Here is a 17,372-nt window from a genome sequence, read left to right on the forward strand (position 1 = left end):
CCGAGAAGGGGAAGGCAGAGCTTATGGCCACAACACTTGTAGCGTCTTTCATGCCGAATCTGGCTCTTCAGACCCAGTACTTACACTTGAAACGGACGAGTTACACAACTTGTAGCCCAGCACACGAGCGACGAAATCAGACGTACTAGTACAAACGATATTACTTGGATTATCAAACATGTCAATGCTAGGAAAGCCCCTGGGCCCGATGGCATTCAAAACCGTGTCCTCCACGAGTTCACAGATAGAGCCGTAGAATACCATGCACACATAACGAATGGTATCTTGAAACACTGCCGACCCATCACTCTGCTGTGCTCGCTCAGCAAGACTGTTGAGAACGTAATACTAAAGCGCATCAGTAGGCTCTGCATTGCCAATGACACCCTAAGACCGGAGCAGTACGGCTTTAGGAAAAAATGGTTCAAATGGCTCTGAACACTATGGGACTTAACATCTATGGTCATCAGTCCCCTAGAACTTAGAACTACTTAAACCTAACTAACCTAAGGACAGCACACAACACCCAGCCATCACGAGGCAGAGAAAATCCCTGACCCCGCCGGGAATCGAACCCGGGAACCCGGGCGTGGGAAGCGAGAACGCTACCGCACGACCACGAGATGCGGGCTCGGCTTTAGGAATCATAACTCAACAACACAACTCTTCCGTGTAGTCGAACATATTACACACGGCTAAGACAAGAAACCAGGCCACAGGGGCCGTGTTCCTGGATATCGAAAAAGCTTTCGACCGTCTCTGGCACAATGGCCTTATATGCAGACAGAGCGATGCTGGTTTCCCCGACGGACTAGTACGTCTCATACACTCATATCTCACAAAGAGATGTTTTAACACTGACGTGCGTGCGGTAGCGTTCTCGCTTCCCACGCCCGGGTTCTCGGGTTCGATTCCCGGCGGGGTCAGGGATTTTCTCTGCCTCGTGATGACTGGGTGTTGTGTGCTGTGCTTAGGTTAGTTAGGTTCAAGTAGTACTAAGTTCTAGGGGACTGATGACCATAGCTGTTAAGTCCCATAGTGCTCAGAGCCAACACTGACGTGCAGAGCAAACAATCGACACATCCCGGTATCCAAGCTGGAGTACCCCAGGGAAGCATCCTGGAGCCCATCTTGTTCAACCTCTACGTTAATGACTATCCAGCAAAACAAAACATGACGTTAGCTATCTACGCGGATGACAGAGCCATCCTTGCGCAGGATTGGAAACCACTGAACATAAATTCACCAATACAGACAGCACTCAGAACTGCCAAGCCTTGGTTGGAATAATGGCGTATTAAAGTAAACGTCGCCAAGGGCGAAGCAGTTCTGTTCACAGACAGACCGAAGCTACTGCGCAAACATCAACACTGTCGACAGGAACACAACATGCACGTCCAATACGTTTCCGAGAGAAGTCAGAAATCTCTGTGTCTGGCTGGACCGGAAACTTACGTGTGGGGACCGCATCGAATATTTTGCCAACAGAAAACACAATAGGCTCAAACAACTCTACCCAGTGCTCAACAAGGAGAGTACACTGAATAGGAAGGTCTCGAGGTCCATATAGATGACACTGATTAGACCTCTGATGACGTGTGCAGCTTCCGTCTGGGGATACGCCGCTCCTACACGTCTGCGCGGCCTGCAGATCATACAGAACAAAGTGCTACGCAGCATTAACAACGCTCCACGCTACACACGCCCCCTTGATCTTCACAATGAATACCACCTTGAGATCCTCAAGGAAGTATTCAAAAAACACACCACACGACTGTACAGGACTTCGAGATACTCGAATAATCCTTTCATCCTTACTCTGGGAACCTACGATCACAACTATAGGTGGCAGCATCAGCGTCCAAAGACACTTCTAGCTAGGGCATAACCACCTATGACAAGCTAACATACACCCATAAGCGACAACATCGGCAAGCCCCTGCATATCAGCAACGTTGACTGGCTATACCCGCTGCTATCTAAGCCGATCAACAGGCTACAGCAGGAAAACCGACAAGCTCGCACACTGAAGCACAAACAAACCGCCAACATTACCCTACAGTTACAGGTATGTTGACGCTGACCGAGAAATCAAAACCGTCACCCAGCAGCAGCAGTCGAGTAACACCAGCGCACAACGACAAAGGTATCGACCTGCGTTACTAACAAAGCCTACCCTTGCAGACCTGTCGGAGGCAGCAAGAAAATCGCTACTGCTCTTACAATCCGACCCAACTATCTCAGACGTTTTTTTCCCTCGATTCTTGCGTCAGCACTTTTTTCCCTCTGCGTTTCAAACCACTACCCTTCGTGCAACTTTCCACTCAGTCTATATCCAGATGGGCGTGTATTAATGGTTAACCTTGATCAGAAGTACGCAAACATCGCAGTGCCCATAGCCTGTGAGACCTCTACATCTACATCTACATGGTTACTCTTCAATTCAAACTTAAGTGTCTGGCACAGGGTTTCATCGAAACATTTTCATACTACTTTTCTACCATTCCACTCTCGAATCGCGCATGGGAAAAAGGAACACCTAAATCTTTCCGTTCGAGCTTTGATTTCTCTTATTTTATTATGATGATCATTTCTCCCTACGTAGGTGGGTGTCAACAAAATATTTTCGCATTTGGAAGAGAAAGTTGGTGATTGAAATTTCGTAAATAGAGCTTGCCACAAAGAAGACCGCCTTTGTTACAGTGACTACCACCTCAGCTAGCGTACAATATCAGCGACACTCTCACCCCTACTGCACAGTAACACGAAACGAGCAGCCCTTCTTTGCACGTTTTCGATGTCTCCCGTCAATCCTACCTGGTAAAGATCCCAAACTGCGCAGCAATATTCCAGCAGAGGACAGACAAGTGTAATGTAGGCTGTCTATCTAGTGGGTTTGTCGCATCTTCTAAGTGTTCTGCCAACAAAGCGCAGTCTTTGTTTCGCCTTCCTCACAATAGTATCTATGTGGTCTTTCCAATTTAACTTGCTCGTAATTGTAATTCCTAGGTATTTAGTCGAATTGACACCTCTTAGACTTGTGCGATTTATCGTATACCCAAAATTTATCGGATTTCTTTTAGTACCCATGTGGATGACCTCGCACTTTTCTTTGTTTAGTGCCAATTGCCACTTTTTGCACCATACAGAAATCCTCTCTGGATCATTTTGTAATTGGAATTGATCGTCTGATGGTTTTACGAGACGGTAAATTACAGCGTCATCTGCAAACAATCTAAGGGGGCTGCTCAGATATCACCTAGATCATTTACATAAATCAGGAACAGGAGAGGGCCTATGACACTACCTTGCGGAACGTCAGATATTTCTGTTCTACTCGATCATTTACCGTCTATCAGTACGAACTGTGACCTCTCTGAGAGGAAATCACGAATCCAGTCACACAACTGACGACGAGATTCCATATGCACGCAATTGGATTAATAGTCGCTTGTGAGGAACGGTATCAAAAGCCTTCTGGAAATCTAGGCATATGGAATCGATCTGAGATCTCTTGTCGACAGCACTCATTACCTCATGGGAATAAAGAGCTAGCTGCGTTGCACAAGAACGATATTTTCTGAATCCGTGTTGATTATGTATCAAAAAGTCGTTTTCTTCAAGGTGATTCATAATATTCGAGTACAGTATATGCTCCAAATCGAGGTCAGTGATATGGGCCTGTAATTCAATGGGTTACTTCTATTTCGTTTCTTGACTATTGGTGTGACCTGTGCTACATTCCAGTCTTTAGGAACAGACCTTTCGTCACGTGAGCGGTTATATATGATTGCTAAGAAAGGCGCTATTGTGTCTGAGTACTCTGAAAGGAACCTGATTGGTATGCCATCTGGATCGGAAGACTTGCCTTTCTCAAATGATTTCAGTTGTTTCGCAACACCTAAGATATCTACTTTTATGTCAATTTTGCTAACAGCTGTTCTGGCTTCGAATTATGGAATATTTACTTCGTCTTCTTTCGTGAAGAAATTACGGAAAACTGTGTTTAGTAACTCCGCTTTAGTGACACCATCATCGGTAATATTTCCATCGCTACCGCGCAGTGACGGTATTGACTGTATCTACATACGACCAGAATCTCTTTGGGTTTTCTACCATATTTTGAGACAATGTTTCAATGTGGAAACTATTGTGTTGTATTGTATTGTATGGAACGTGAACCGGGGACCTAGAAACGACGCACAGGCTCCGTCCCCGCCGCAGCCGCAGTGGTCCACAAACCCACGAAGACTACAGCAGTGCACTTCACCCCTCTGCCGCCCCACACCGAACTCAGGGTTATTGTGCGGTTCGGGCCCCGGCGGACTCCCCAGGGAACGTCTCACACCAGATGAGTGTAACCCCTATGTTTGTGTGGTAGAGTAATGGTGGTGAACGTGTACGTAGAGAACTTTTTTGTGCAGCAATCGCCGACATAGTTTAACTGAGGCGGAATAAGGGGAACCAGCCGAGGCAGATGGAAAACTGCCTAAAAACCATCCACAGACTGGCCGGTTCACCGGACCTCGACACAAATCCGCAGGGCGGATTCGTGCCGAGGACCAGGCGCTCCTTCCCGCCCGGAAAGGCGTGCGTTAGACCGCACGGCCAACCGGGTGGACTGTGGAAACTATTAAACGCATATCGCATTGACGTCCGCACTAAATTTCGAGCTTCAATGAAACTTAGCCAAATGGTTCAAATGACTCTAAGCACTATGGGGACTTACCGAGCGAGGTGGCGCAGTGGTTAGCACACTAGACTCGCATTCGGGAAGACGACGGTTCAATCCCGTCTCCGGCCATCCTGATTTAGGTTTTCCGTGATTTCCCTAAATCGTTTCAGGCAAATGCCGGGATGGTTCCTTTGAAAGGGCACGGCCGATTTCCTTCCCAATCCTTCCCGAACCCGAGCTTGCGCTCCGTCTCTAATGACCTCGTCGTCGACGGGACGTTAAACACTAACCACCACCACTACTATGGGGACTTAACATCTAAGGTCATCAGTCCCCTAGACTTAGAACTACTTAAACCTAACTGACCTACGGACATCACACACATCCATGCCCGAGGCAGGATTCGAGCCTGCGACCGTAGTAGCAGCGCGGTTCCAGACTGAAACGCCTAGAACCTTTCCTGGAGACTAGAAATCTACTCTGTAGGAATCAGCATGGGTTTCGAAAAAGATGATCGTGTGAAACCCAGCTCGCGCTATTCGTCCACGAGACTCAGAAGGCCATAGACACGGGTTCCCAGGTAGATGCCGTGTTTCTTGACATCCGCAAGGCGTTCGATACAGTTCCCTACAGTCGTTTAGTGAAGAAAGTAAGAGGATATGGACTATCAGACAAATTGTGTGATTGGATTGAAGAGTTCCTAGGTAACACAAAGCAGCATGTCATTCTCAATGGAGAGAAGTCTTCCGAAGTAAGATTGATTTCAGGTGTGCCTCAGGGGAGAGTCGTAGGACCGTTGCTATTCACAATATACGTAAATGACCTTGTGGATGACATCGGAAGTTCACTGAGGCTTTTTGCGGATGATGCTGTGGTATATCGAGAGGTTGTAACAATGGAAAATTGTACTGAAATGCAGGAGGATCTGCAGCGAATTGACGCATGGTGCACGGAATGGCAATTGAATCTCAATGAAGTGTAATGTGCTGCGAATACATAGAAAGAAAGATCCCTTATCATTTAGCTACAATATAGCAGGTCAGCAACTGGAAGTAGTTGATTCCATAAATTATCTGGGAGTACGGATTAGGAGTGATTTAAAATGGAATGATCATATAAAGTTGATCGTCAGTAAAGCCAGACCGAGATTAATTGGGAGAATCCTAAGGATATGCAATCCGAAAACAAAGGAAGTAGGTTACAGTACGCTTGTTCGTCCACTGCTTGAATACTGCTCAGCAGTGTGGGATCCGTACCAGATAGGGTCGATAGAAGAGATAGAGAAGATCCAACGGAGAGCAGCGCGCTTCGTTACAGGATTATTTAGTAATCGCAAAAGCGTTACGGAGATGATAGACTCCAGTGGAAGACTCTGCAGGAGTGACGCTCAGTAGCTCGGTACGGGCTTTTGTTGAAGTTTCGAGAACATACCTCCACCGAGGAGTCAAGCAGTATATTGCTCCCTCCTACGTATATCTCGCGAAGAGACCATGAGGATAAAATCAGAGAGATTAGAGCCGACACAGAGGCATACCGACAATCTTTGTTTCCACGAACAACACGAGACTATAATAGAAGGGAGAACCGATAGGGGTACTCAAGGTACCCTCCGCCACACACCGTCAGTTGCCTTGTGGAGTATGGATATAAATGTAGATGTAGAAGCTCTCGGCGACAACGACCGGCAAACTTAGCCAGTCTTGTGGTTCTGCGTTATTCTGAATTTGGCATGCACTTCAGTGAAAACTAACCCTTATGCAGAGATGGCAGTAGACATTTTGTGTTGGCCATCATGGCGGTGTGGGCGTGGAGGGACTCCACCTCTATTTAAAAAAGATCTGTAGCACAACAGGGACGTGCTGACAACCAGATAAAAATCAAGGTTAAATCTTCAAAAACACCTAAAGGAATTCTATGAGCACAACAATAAATTAAATGATTGCTGAAGATGGGTATTGTAATGGTACTTGAATTACGTAACCATTACGGCGCCTCAACTCAACCTCTCGATACCAGCAATATTCTACTGTGTTTCTGTAAAGTAGTTAACATATTTCTGAGACAACATTCAAATTTGATTTCATTAATGTACAGGTACTTTGATACATCGATATATTTATATTGCAATGATATTATCCTTATGTGTATTCTTTCTTTTGTCACTACGATCTTTGTCGTACTTGTAACTCTGATTTCTGGGCGCGTAAGCGGTTATGGGAGAGTCAAGTCTTGGTCGTCATGTTGGAAAGACGCAAATTGTAGTCAGTTTATGAAATGCGAACATTAACAGTGAAGAAGATATTTTCAAGTATGTTTTATATTGTGAAGTGATATTGCTACAAAAATAATAAAAAAGAAGTGTAACTTAAATTAGGAGTGCTAATTTTTTTTTACATCACCTTGCAAAAGTGTAATATTCAAGAATGGTTTATGAAAGGCATCTATAAAATAATTTTTAACATCATAAGAAAACGCGAAAAAGGACAACGACTTTAGTAAACACAAATACTCAAACCCAAGATCAGACCAAGAAATGATTGTCGGTTCGTTATATAGGTAATGTCTCCCACAAGATAGGGTGCGTGTTGAAAAATTCAGGTTTTAAAATTTCCTACTCGACGAGTAATAGTTTAAAGCAAAATTTGGTTCACTCACTTGAGAAAGACGGTGACAAGTCAGCGAAATCAGACGTATATAAGATTGTGTGTGATGATTGCCCATGTTATTACATAGGTCAAACAGGCAGAGCTATAGCAGTAAGGTTTAAAGAACATTTTCGAATAAAGGGCGTAGGAGCACGGGGGTCAGCCTTTGCGGAACATCTGATGCAAATGGCTCATACGCCTAAACCTTTACGTGACATAGAGCTACTACATCATGAAGTTAAGGGATATAGACTCGACACGATTGAGGAACTACAAATTTATGCACACCTAATTACAGATAGAGGCAATTTACTGAACGATCAACTGTGTCTAAAAAATAGGGCATACTTCGAAGGCTTCCAACCTATACTAGGTTTACAATAATTCATAATGCATGTGACCTCACAGTTTCTGTAATAATAGATCCTTTCCTACAGATGTTCATACGAGATTTGTTGGTCAGTTTAGAAAACTCTGTAGTAGAATGTAAAACGTAGTCATGCTGGATATTGTAACTAACTTACAATAGTAAAATATAAAATTAATTCATAGCAAAAAGGTTATCTGACGCGTGCGTAATAAGTTTGACTCTATATGTCTCGCGCATGCGCGCCGCCCTCTGTGAGGCAGACCGCGAAAGCCCTCGCGGTCCGCAGTCTCTAGTCACACGACGAGGCCCATACAACGGGCTTAAAGTGAACTTCTACAGTTGCTTTAATACACTCCTGGAAATTGAAATAAGAACACCGTGAATTCATTGTCCCAGGAAGGGGAAACTTTATTGACACATTCCTGGGGTCAGATACATCACATGATCACACTGACAGAACCACAGGCACATAGACACAGGCAACAGAGCATGCACACTGTCGGCACTAGTACAGTGTATATCCACCTTTTGCAGCAATGCAGGCTGCTATTCTCCCATGGAGACGATCGTAGAGATGCTGGATGTAGTCCTGTGGAACGGCTTGACATGCCATTTCCACCTGGCGCCTCAGTTGGACCAGCGTTCGTGCCGGACGTGCAGACCGCGTGAGACGACGCTTCATCCAGTCCCAAACATGCTCAATGGGGGACAGATCCGGAGATCTTGCTGGCCAGGGTAGTTGACTTACACCTTCCAGAGGACGTTGGGTGGCACGGGAGACATGCGGACGTGCATTGTCCTGTTGGAACAGCAAGTTCCCTTGCCGGTCTAGGAATGGTAGAACGATGGGTTCGATGACGGTTTGGATGTACCGTGCACTATTCAGTGTCCCCTCGACGATCACCAGTGGTGTACGGCCAGTGTAGGAGATCGCTCCCCACACCATGATGCCGGGTGTTGGCCCTGTGTGCCTCGGTCGTATGCAGTCCTGATTGTGGCGCTCACCTGCACGGCGCCAAACACGCATACGACCATCATTGGCACCAAGGCAGAAGCGACTCTCATCGCTGAATACGACACGTCTCCATTCGTCCCTCCATTCACGCCTGTCGCGACACCACTGGAGGCGGGCTGCACGATGTTGGGGCGTGAGCGGAAGACGGCCTAACGGTGTGCGGGACCGTAGCCCAGCTTCATGGAGACGGTTGCGAATGGTCCTCGCCGATACCCCAGGAGCAACAGTGTCCCTAATTTGCTGGGAAGTGGCGGTGCGGTCCCCTACGGCACTGCGTAGGATCCTACGGTCTTTGCGTGCATCCGTGCGTCGCTGCGGTCCGGTCCCAGGTCGACGGGCACGTGCACCTTCCGCCGACCACTGGCGACAACATCGATGTACTGTGGAGACCTCACGCCCCACGTGTTGAGCAATTCGGCGGTACGTCCACCCGGCCTCCCGCATGCCCACTATACGCCCTCGCTCAAAGTCCGTCAACTGCACATACGGTTCACGTCCACGCTGTCGCGGCATGCTACCAGTGTTAAAGACTTCGATGGAGCTCCGTATGCCACGGCAAACTGGCTGACACTGACGGCGGCGGTGCACAAATGCTGCGCAGCTAGCGCCGTTCGACGGCCAACACCGCGGTTCCTGGCGTGTCCGCTGTGCCGTGCGCGTGATCATTGCTTGTACAGCCCTCTCGCAGTGTCCGGAGCAAGTATGGTGGGTCTGACACACCGGTGTCAATGTGTTCTTTTTTCCATTTCCAGGAGTGTAGAAGTGACAAAACCTTACGGCTATGCATAAAGTTTTATGAAGTTGACTTAGGACGTGGCCTGTTTTAGGCAAACATTTAAATAATAATTTATGTAAGTACTATACGTTGCATCGTGTAGGATGACCATATCTAATATAATTTACTAGCGCATTATAATATTAACTTGTTGCAGGTTCTGAAGTGACATCTACCCTTCCTTCCAACTATAACCTGGCCTTGTTCCTCCCCCCCCCCCCCACCACAGAGCCCCCTTTTTTCCTCTTCCCTCCTTCTCCCAGAGCGGATTTTCCTCCTCCCCCCCCCCCCCTCCACTGACACCCTGCACCCCATACTTGCCTCTTTCCTTCCCACATCCCTCCCCACCTGGCCCTCTTCAGCGCGCCCCCCGCTCACCTCCCCCATCTCTTCCCCTCCCTCCCTTCTTCAGGTCTCCCTCATCTCCTAGCGCCTGGCAGATCCTCTGTTTTGATCATCGTCAGTGTGCCACATCACTGTTGTGTTTAGTGCTGTTTCTCCTGTGCGTCAAGAGGAGTGATTTTAATTGTGTACTGCCTTGAGGTTCGCCATCAGTGTTTGTTATGTGCTACACCATCCGTCGATACCTTTTATGCTCCAGTCATACTGTGCCTTGTGTTCTTTTAATTGTCGCAGTGTGTGGCTTTTTGTGTGTGCTACTTTTAAACAGTTTTAACACTTTTTTTATCTCCATTTTACGGTCACCCCGTTTTTTGTCTATTGCCTTCCATGATGTTCCCCCTTCTTTATATCTATGTTCACCATATTCTCTCCTTTGTTATTTTTAAATGTCTTCTATTGTTTGTTCTATGTCTTTCGGCTGAAGAGCAGCACATATGCTGCTGCCAGCCCGTCCCGATGGGGAATTGAAATACAATAAAGAAGAAAAAAAAAAGGTTCTGAAGAAGACGTTATTACTAACGTTGAAACCAAGGTAAACGATAATGTTAACCTGCAACTGTGGGCTGTATATTCTTATATAGCAACTGTATATTCTTATATAGCAACTGTGGGCTGTATATTCTTATATAGCTCTATATTCTTATATAGCTCTATAAAACTTTTGAATATCGCAGAATAACACCTAGGCCTCTTTGCATCCAAGCTTAGAATCATCACTACCTAGATATTCGACGATTGAGCCATGAGTTCACAATGAGACCAGCGTGGGAAACACGAAAAGATGAGTTCCTAGTTTATCCATTATTTCATGAAATGACTTTATTAACTGTGCCCTAATGATACCTGCCACATAATACAGGGTGATTCAAAAAGAATACCACAACTTTAGGAATTTAAAACTCTGCAATGACAAAAGGCAGAGCTAAGCACTATCTGTTGGCGAATTAAGGGAGCTATAAAGTTTCATTTAATTGTACATTTGTTCGCTTGAGGCGCTGTTGACTAGGCTTCAGCGTCAGTTGATGCTAAGATGGCGACCGCTCAACAGAAAGCTTTTTGTGTTATTGAGTACGGCAGAAGTGAATCGACGACAGTTGTTCAGCGTGCATTTCGAACGAAGTATGGTGTTAAACCTCCTGATAGGTGGTGTATTACACGTTGGTATAAGCAGTTTACAGAGAATGGGTGTTTGTGCAAAGGGAAAAGTTCTGGACGGCCGAGAACGAGTGATGAAAATGTAGCACGCATCCAGCAAGCATTTGTTCGCAGCCGAGGAAAATCGACTCGCAGAGCTAGCAGAGAGCTGCAAATTCCACAATCAACTGTATGGAGAGTCCTACGAAAAAGGTTAGTTATGAAACCTGAACGTCAACTACCCGAGGCGATGGATCGGCCGCCAGGCAGCCCGTGACAGAGCACTTCATTACTGGCCTCCAAGAAGCCCTGATATTACCCCCTGCGATTTTTTCTTATGGGGGTATGTTAAGGATATGGTGTTTCGGCCACCTCTCCCAGCCACCATTGATGATTTGAAACGAGAAATAACAGCAGCTATCCAAACTGTTACGCCTGATATGCTACAGAGAGTGTGGAACGAGTTGGAGTATCGGGTTGATATTGCTCGTGTGTCTGGAGGGGGCCATATTGAACATCTCTGAACTTGTTTTTGAGTGAAAAAAAACCTTTTTAAATACTCTTTGTAATGATGTATAACGGAAGGTTATATTATGTTTCTTTCATTAAATACAAATTTTTAAAGTTGTGGTATTCTTTTTGAATCACCCTGTATAGCTTTGTTGTTGCCCGAAAATGCAATATTTAGCAGCGTGAGCAACACTAGAATTATAATTAATTTTTGACCTTTGTTGTGGTAGGGTTGTAAGAGTATGTAACATGATACAAGCTTGGTAAAAATAAAGATAAACAAAGAGCATCGTGCGGCGAGTGGGCGCTGCTTGTGTGGAGTGAGGGGCTGCAGCCGCGGCTGACCTTCCCACCAGGCGTGGCAGCGGCAGTGGAAGGCGTCTCCGCGCTCCAGGCACTCGCCGCGGCCCTCGCACGGGTTGTCGGCGCAAGGCCGCTGCTTGCGGTCGCAGGTGGCGCCCGTGAAGCCGGGCTGGCAGTGGCAGGCGTACCCCGTCTCCGTCAGCCGGCACTGCCCGTGCAGGCACGGCTCCAGCTCGCACAGCGTCAGCGCGCAGAACATGCCTGCGCACCACGTAAACACACTCAGGCAAACAGGCCAGCACATACTGTGTATGAAACAGAGAATGAGGCAAGAAAATGGAGGGATGGGTGGGAATCCGTGACTCCCAGCTGTACAGGGCACTGTGGTATTGCAATGACGAACGTTCAAAATTTGTGGCGCAACTGAAGTCGGGTCCGGATTTACTGCTTCTTCGTGAGCAGTTAAAAAAAAAAGGTGTGGGTTGGGTTGGGCTGGGTTGTTTGGGGAAGGAGACGAGACAGCGAGGTCATCGGTCTCATAGGATTAGGGAAGGATGGGGAAGGAAGTCGGCCGTGCCCTTTCAGAGGAACCATCCCGGCATTTGCCTGGAGTGATTTACTGAAAATCACGGAAAATCTAAATCCGGATGGCCGGACGCGGGATTGAACCGTCGTCCTCCCGAACGCGAGCCCAGTGTCTAATCACTGCGCCACCTCGCTCGGTCGTCCGGTGTAGCCAAGCGCTGCTGCTTCGGTCGCAGGTTCGAATCCTGCCTCGGGCATGGGTGTGTGTGGTGTCCTTACGTTAGTTAGGTTTAAGTAGTTCTAAGTTCTAGGGGACTGATGACCTCAGATGTTTAGTCCCATAGTACTCAGGGCCATTTGAGCCTTCTGAGGTCATCAGCCCCCTATACTTAGAACTACTTAAACCTAACTATCCTAAGGACATCACACACATCCACGCCCGCGGCAGAATTCGAACTTGCGACCGTAACGGTCGCGCGGTTCCAGACTGTAGTGCCTAGAACCGCTCGGCCAACTGGCCGGCCATGAGCAGTTACCTTGGCCGCTTTCGTCATCCCTACAAGGTCCCTGGCCGACTCAAGTAACCAACTTATCACATGCTCCAATACAGCATCCATTAACCCCCTAATCTCATATTATTGATTCTCATAGGAGTTCTGACAATATTAGAACACCCGCAATGAAACAAACGTCTAAGAGCCGCTGCACTATTACAGAAACATATACAGGGTGGTCCATTGATCGTGACTGGGCCAAATATCTCACGAAATAAGCGTTAATCGAAAAAACTATAAAGAACGAAACTTGTCTAGCTTGAAGGGCGAAACCAGATGCCGCTATGGTTGGCCCGCTAGATGGCGCTGCCATAGGTCAAACGGATATCAATTGCGTTCTTTTAAATAGGAACCCCATTTTTTTTTTTTTTACATATTCGTGCAGTACATAAAGAGATATGAAAGTTTTAATTGGACCACTTTTTCGCTTTCTGATAGAGGGCGCTATAATAGTTACAAACGTATAAGTACGTGGTATCACGTAATATTCCGCCAGTGCGGACGGTATTTGCTTCGTGATACATTACCCGTGTTAAAATGGACCGTTTAACAATTGCGGAAAAGGTCGATATCGTGTTGATGTATGGCTATTGTGATCAAAATGCCCAACGGGCGTGTGCTATGTATACTGCTCGGTATCCTGGACGACATCATCCACGTGTCGGGACCGGTCGCTGGATAGTTACGTTATTTAAGGAAACAGGAAGCGTTCAGCCACATGTGAAACGCATACATAGCAACCATTTCCCTTGCAGAGCTCACTGATCCAGAAGAACTGATTATATGCATTCAAGTTAAAAATGTTTAATGCAGGAAGATCAGTGTGTGGTGAGTACAGATATCTTACTCGTTTTGTGCCCAATGTCTCTTAAATATTTGAAAACAAAGTCATATTTCAATCAACAAGACATACTGATAAATAATTTTTAATCACAACTGGTTTCAGTCTTCAGATTATGCTCAGGTGTCCTGAAGTTGTTTACAACAGCTTACATACCAATATAAAAACTGTGGTGTGAAATAATTTAATAGATACCACACATCTTTTTATATTGTTCTGAGCTTCATTCAATTTTGATTTGAACAGTTTGTTCTCATGGTAATGATTTCCTTAATTCTTTTGGCTATCTTTATTTTAAAATAATATTTGTAACTATGTACTTAATTCCTCTATGTTTATAAATAATCCTTAAAGATTGGTTCATTCTCTAATGATTCTGTCTAGTTTTGTTTTTATCATTTGTATTTATTCATATGTTGATTTTAATATAATTAGATATAAATGTGTATTGATTATTTTTCTTTTAGTCTGATTTAGTTTTTGTATTTGTTGTTTAATGCTTACTGCTACAGTTTGTGTTTATTTATATCCTTATCAAACCATTTTTTGTGTTTATGATTCTGATTTTAATGATCATCTTCTATTGTTGATGTCCAAGATTGAGTTTATTATCTTTTTATGGAGAGACTTGTTCCTGTTTTAGTTTTAATTTTAGGTTGAGATTATCAACATGAACGCATTGAGGCTGATGTTTGTTAATTTTTTGTACTTCTGTTGCTAGTTTACCTTCAATGTTTGTATTATTTAATGTTTATGACTTTGCTAATGATCTTTATTTTCCTTCATTGTTTGACTTTGGTTCATATTTTATGCTTTATGTTTTTATAATTCTGGCATTTTAAGTTAATATTACAATGTTTTTGTTTGAATTATTTTACTGACATTTGACTGTATAATTTCATTTTGTATTACTATCATGATTTTGGCCTTAAGACATGATCAAGTACAACACTGAAAAAATAATTTGTACAAATGTGTAGAAAGTGAGAAGGATCAGAATCTAACATAAGTTTTCCACTCCAATGTTAGGTTAAAAATAATCGAAATAATACTACTTACCTATTGGATATAATTACAATTGGTTAAGTGAAGTCGTCAAGATCTATTGAATTGGGTGTTCCAGCATGTAGGTAAATACTAAATCACGGAAATGTATGGCAGACAAGTAAGAAACATATTTTCCAGCCATAAAACAATTAAGCCTTAGCATGAACATCAATACAGTAGATACATCAGCAGTGGAAATGATCTGGAAATATACTATCGAAGTTATTGGTTGATTGGTAGGGCGAAAATATGACAGCATGCCGAAAGGAGTGACCTACATCATAAACCGGTTTAAATAAGAAACACCCATACGTCAGTGCAGCGTAGAACAATTATAATTATGACAGAACACACCTGTCGAATCTTATTATAAAGTGGGTCCATGTGTTACACAGAAATATGGTACAGAAAATTACGGAAGTTTGCCATTCAGACATTATATGTCATAACCAGTACATTGTAGAAGAGATAGAATGCATGAAATATAAGGTGTTAAATGTACAATTCATGTAATAATCGGATGTTTGTAAATGTGGAATGAGGTGTGTGTGTGTGTGTGTGTGTGTGTGTGTGTGTGTGTTATAGGATTATAAAAGAGAAGTAGTAATTACACAAGGTGGAACTAATGGATAAGCACAAAACTCTATTCAGGATTAAAAATTAGCTTCAGCTAAAGGAAGTGTGGGGTAGGGAAGTGGGGAGGGGGACAGAAAGGTGAAGGAGGTAACATAAGACTATATCAACCGTGCTTGTTTCTAAACAAATACATACCAAATGCCATGTGACAGAGTCGCAGTGTATACACCAATCTCTTTGGTTATATGGTACAGTTGCTGAAGGTATAAAATCAGTCAAACGTTATGACAGGCCTGTGGCCCAAAAATATGAAATGATTAACAATGTTTTTGGTTCATTTTTGGCTTTCTAAGGCTCATGTAGAAGCTTCCATTCCTGGCAGGACGATTTTTGCTGGTGTTTTATTAAAGTTAAATGGGTATGGTGCATTTGTTGTAATAAAGGTTAGTTCTAGTTTAGGTTTGAAGTTTATTTACTTCTGGTTGTCGCAAGGTGTTACTGTAAGGGCTGGACATGGCTGTGAGTCGTGTACCTGTGTAGTGGCTGGTACACTGGCAGGAGTGGCGGTTGCCACTGCTGAGGCAGCGGCCTCCATTGAGGCAGGGGCTGGGGTTGCACGACTCCACGCTGCCGTCCTCAGAACCTCGCAGCAGCTTCAGCTTGTAGTTGGCGTCTGCAACAAATCGGTCATCCGAGCTATACTGTTAACAGCTTCTGTACGCTGTTTGCAGTAGTCTACACTGTTTATATGTTAGGAGGGAAACAGAAAATTTCTTGCTCATCCCAATGCTTGCTTGTGTGTGTGTGTGTGTGTGTGTGAAAGAAAGAGAGAGAGAGAGAGAGAGAGAGAGAGAGAGAGAGAGAGAAATTCCAATCATCAACTTTCTCCTCCGAATGCGAAAATATTTTGTTGACACCGATCTACATAGGGAGGAACGATCACCACGATAAAATAAAGGCCGGCCGGTGTGGCCTTGCGGTTCTAGGCGTTTCAGTCTGGAACCGCGTGACCGCTACGGTCGCAGGTTCGAATCCTGCCTCGGGCATGGGTGTGTGTGATGTCCTTAGGTTAGTTAGGTTTAAGTAGTTCTAAGTTATAGGGGACTGATGACCACAGATGTTAAGTCCCATAGTGCTCAGAGCCATTTTTTTTTGATAAAATAAGGGAAATCAGAGCTCGCACGGAAAGATATAGGTGTTCATTCTTTCCGCGCACTATAGGAGATTGGAATAATAGAGAATTGTGGAGGTGGTTCGATGAACCCTCTGCCAGGTACTTAAATGCGATTTGCAGAGTATTCATGTAGATGTAGATGAGAGAGAGAGAGAGAGAGAGAGAGAGAGAGAGAGAGAGAGAGAGAGAGAGAGAGAAAGGAGAGAGATTGAATTTGGCAAGGTTATCAGTGCCATTATCAAAATAATTAGAAAGGAATGTCGTTAAAAAGTCTAAAACGTTGAAAGGAGGTAAAGACATTCTTGCTTAATGTAGCACGCTCTCTCCTCTAATGCCTGTGACGATCATCCGCATATTCACACAATCATACAATCTTTAAAATTCTGTTAATTTGGTGAAATATTCTAAACTTTCCTTATAATTTATGGAAGTTAGGAGAGTAAAGCTAAAACAGCAACAAAGACATGCGGCCAGCTGATCGAATACAGTAAACATGGGTCGGCCAGCCTCTATGATAACATATTAAACACTACTCCCTAACATGCTCTGAGAAAAAAAAAAATGCAGCGCAGAGTGATGCAACTATCTGAATGGGACAGAGTTCGGTAGATGTGATGTATACGTGCAGACAAATAAATGATAACAGTTTATCGAAAATCGGATGATTCGTTGCAGAGAAAGAACTGCACAAATTGAGCACGTCTGTAACACGTTGATCCACCTCTGAGCCTATTGCAGGCTGTTGTATTGCTCCACAGTGATTGATGGAGTTGTTGGATGTTCTCCTGAGCGATATCGTGACTAATTCTGTCGAAATGGGGCGTTA

At 44.6% G+C, this 17,372-nt stretch overlaps 1 protein-coding gene across 1 annotated transcript in view; it reads right to left on the minus strand.

Moving 5' to 3' along the window:
* The window catches only part of LOC124788539, a 573,870-nt gene that overhangs the window by 200,820 nt on the left and 355,678 nt on the right, over window positions 1-17,372 (minus strand). The window contains exons 16-17 of the mRNA XM_047255809.1: window positions 15,905-16,045; window positions 11,872-12,090 (exon numbers count right to left, since the gene is read on the minus strand). Of these exons, the coding sequence (XP_047111765.1) occupies window positions 11,872-12,090; window positions 15,905-16,045 (360 nt within the window). The remainder of the gene's footprint in view (window positions 1-11,871; window positions 12,091-15,904; window positions 16,046-17,372) is intronic.

This window comes from Schistocerca piceifrons, chromosome 3 (assembly GCF_021461385.2).
Source record: "Schistocerca piceifrons isolate TAMUIC-IGC-003096 chromosome 3, iqSchPice1.1, whole genome shotgun sequence".
NCBI classification, from domain to species: Eukaryota; Metazoa; Arthropoda; class Insecta; order Orthoptera; family Acrididae; genus Schistocerca; species Schistocerca piceifrons.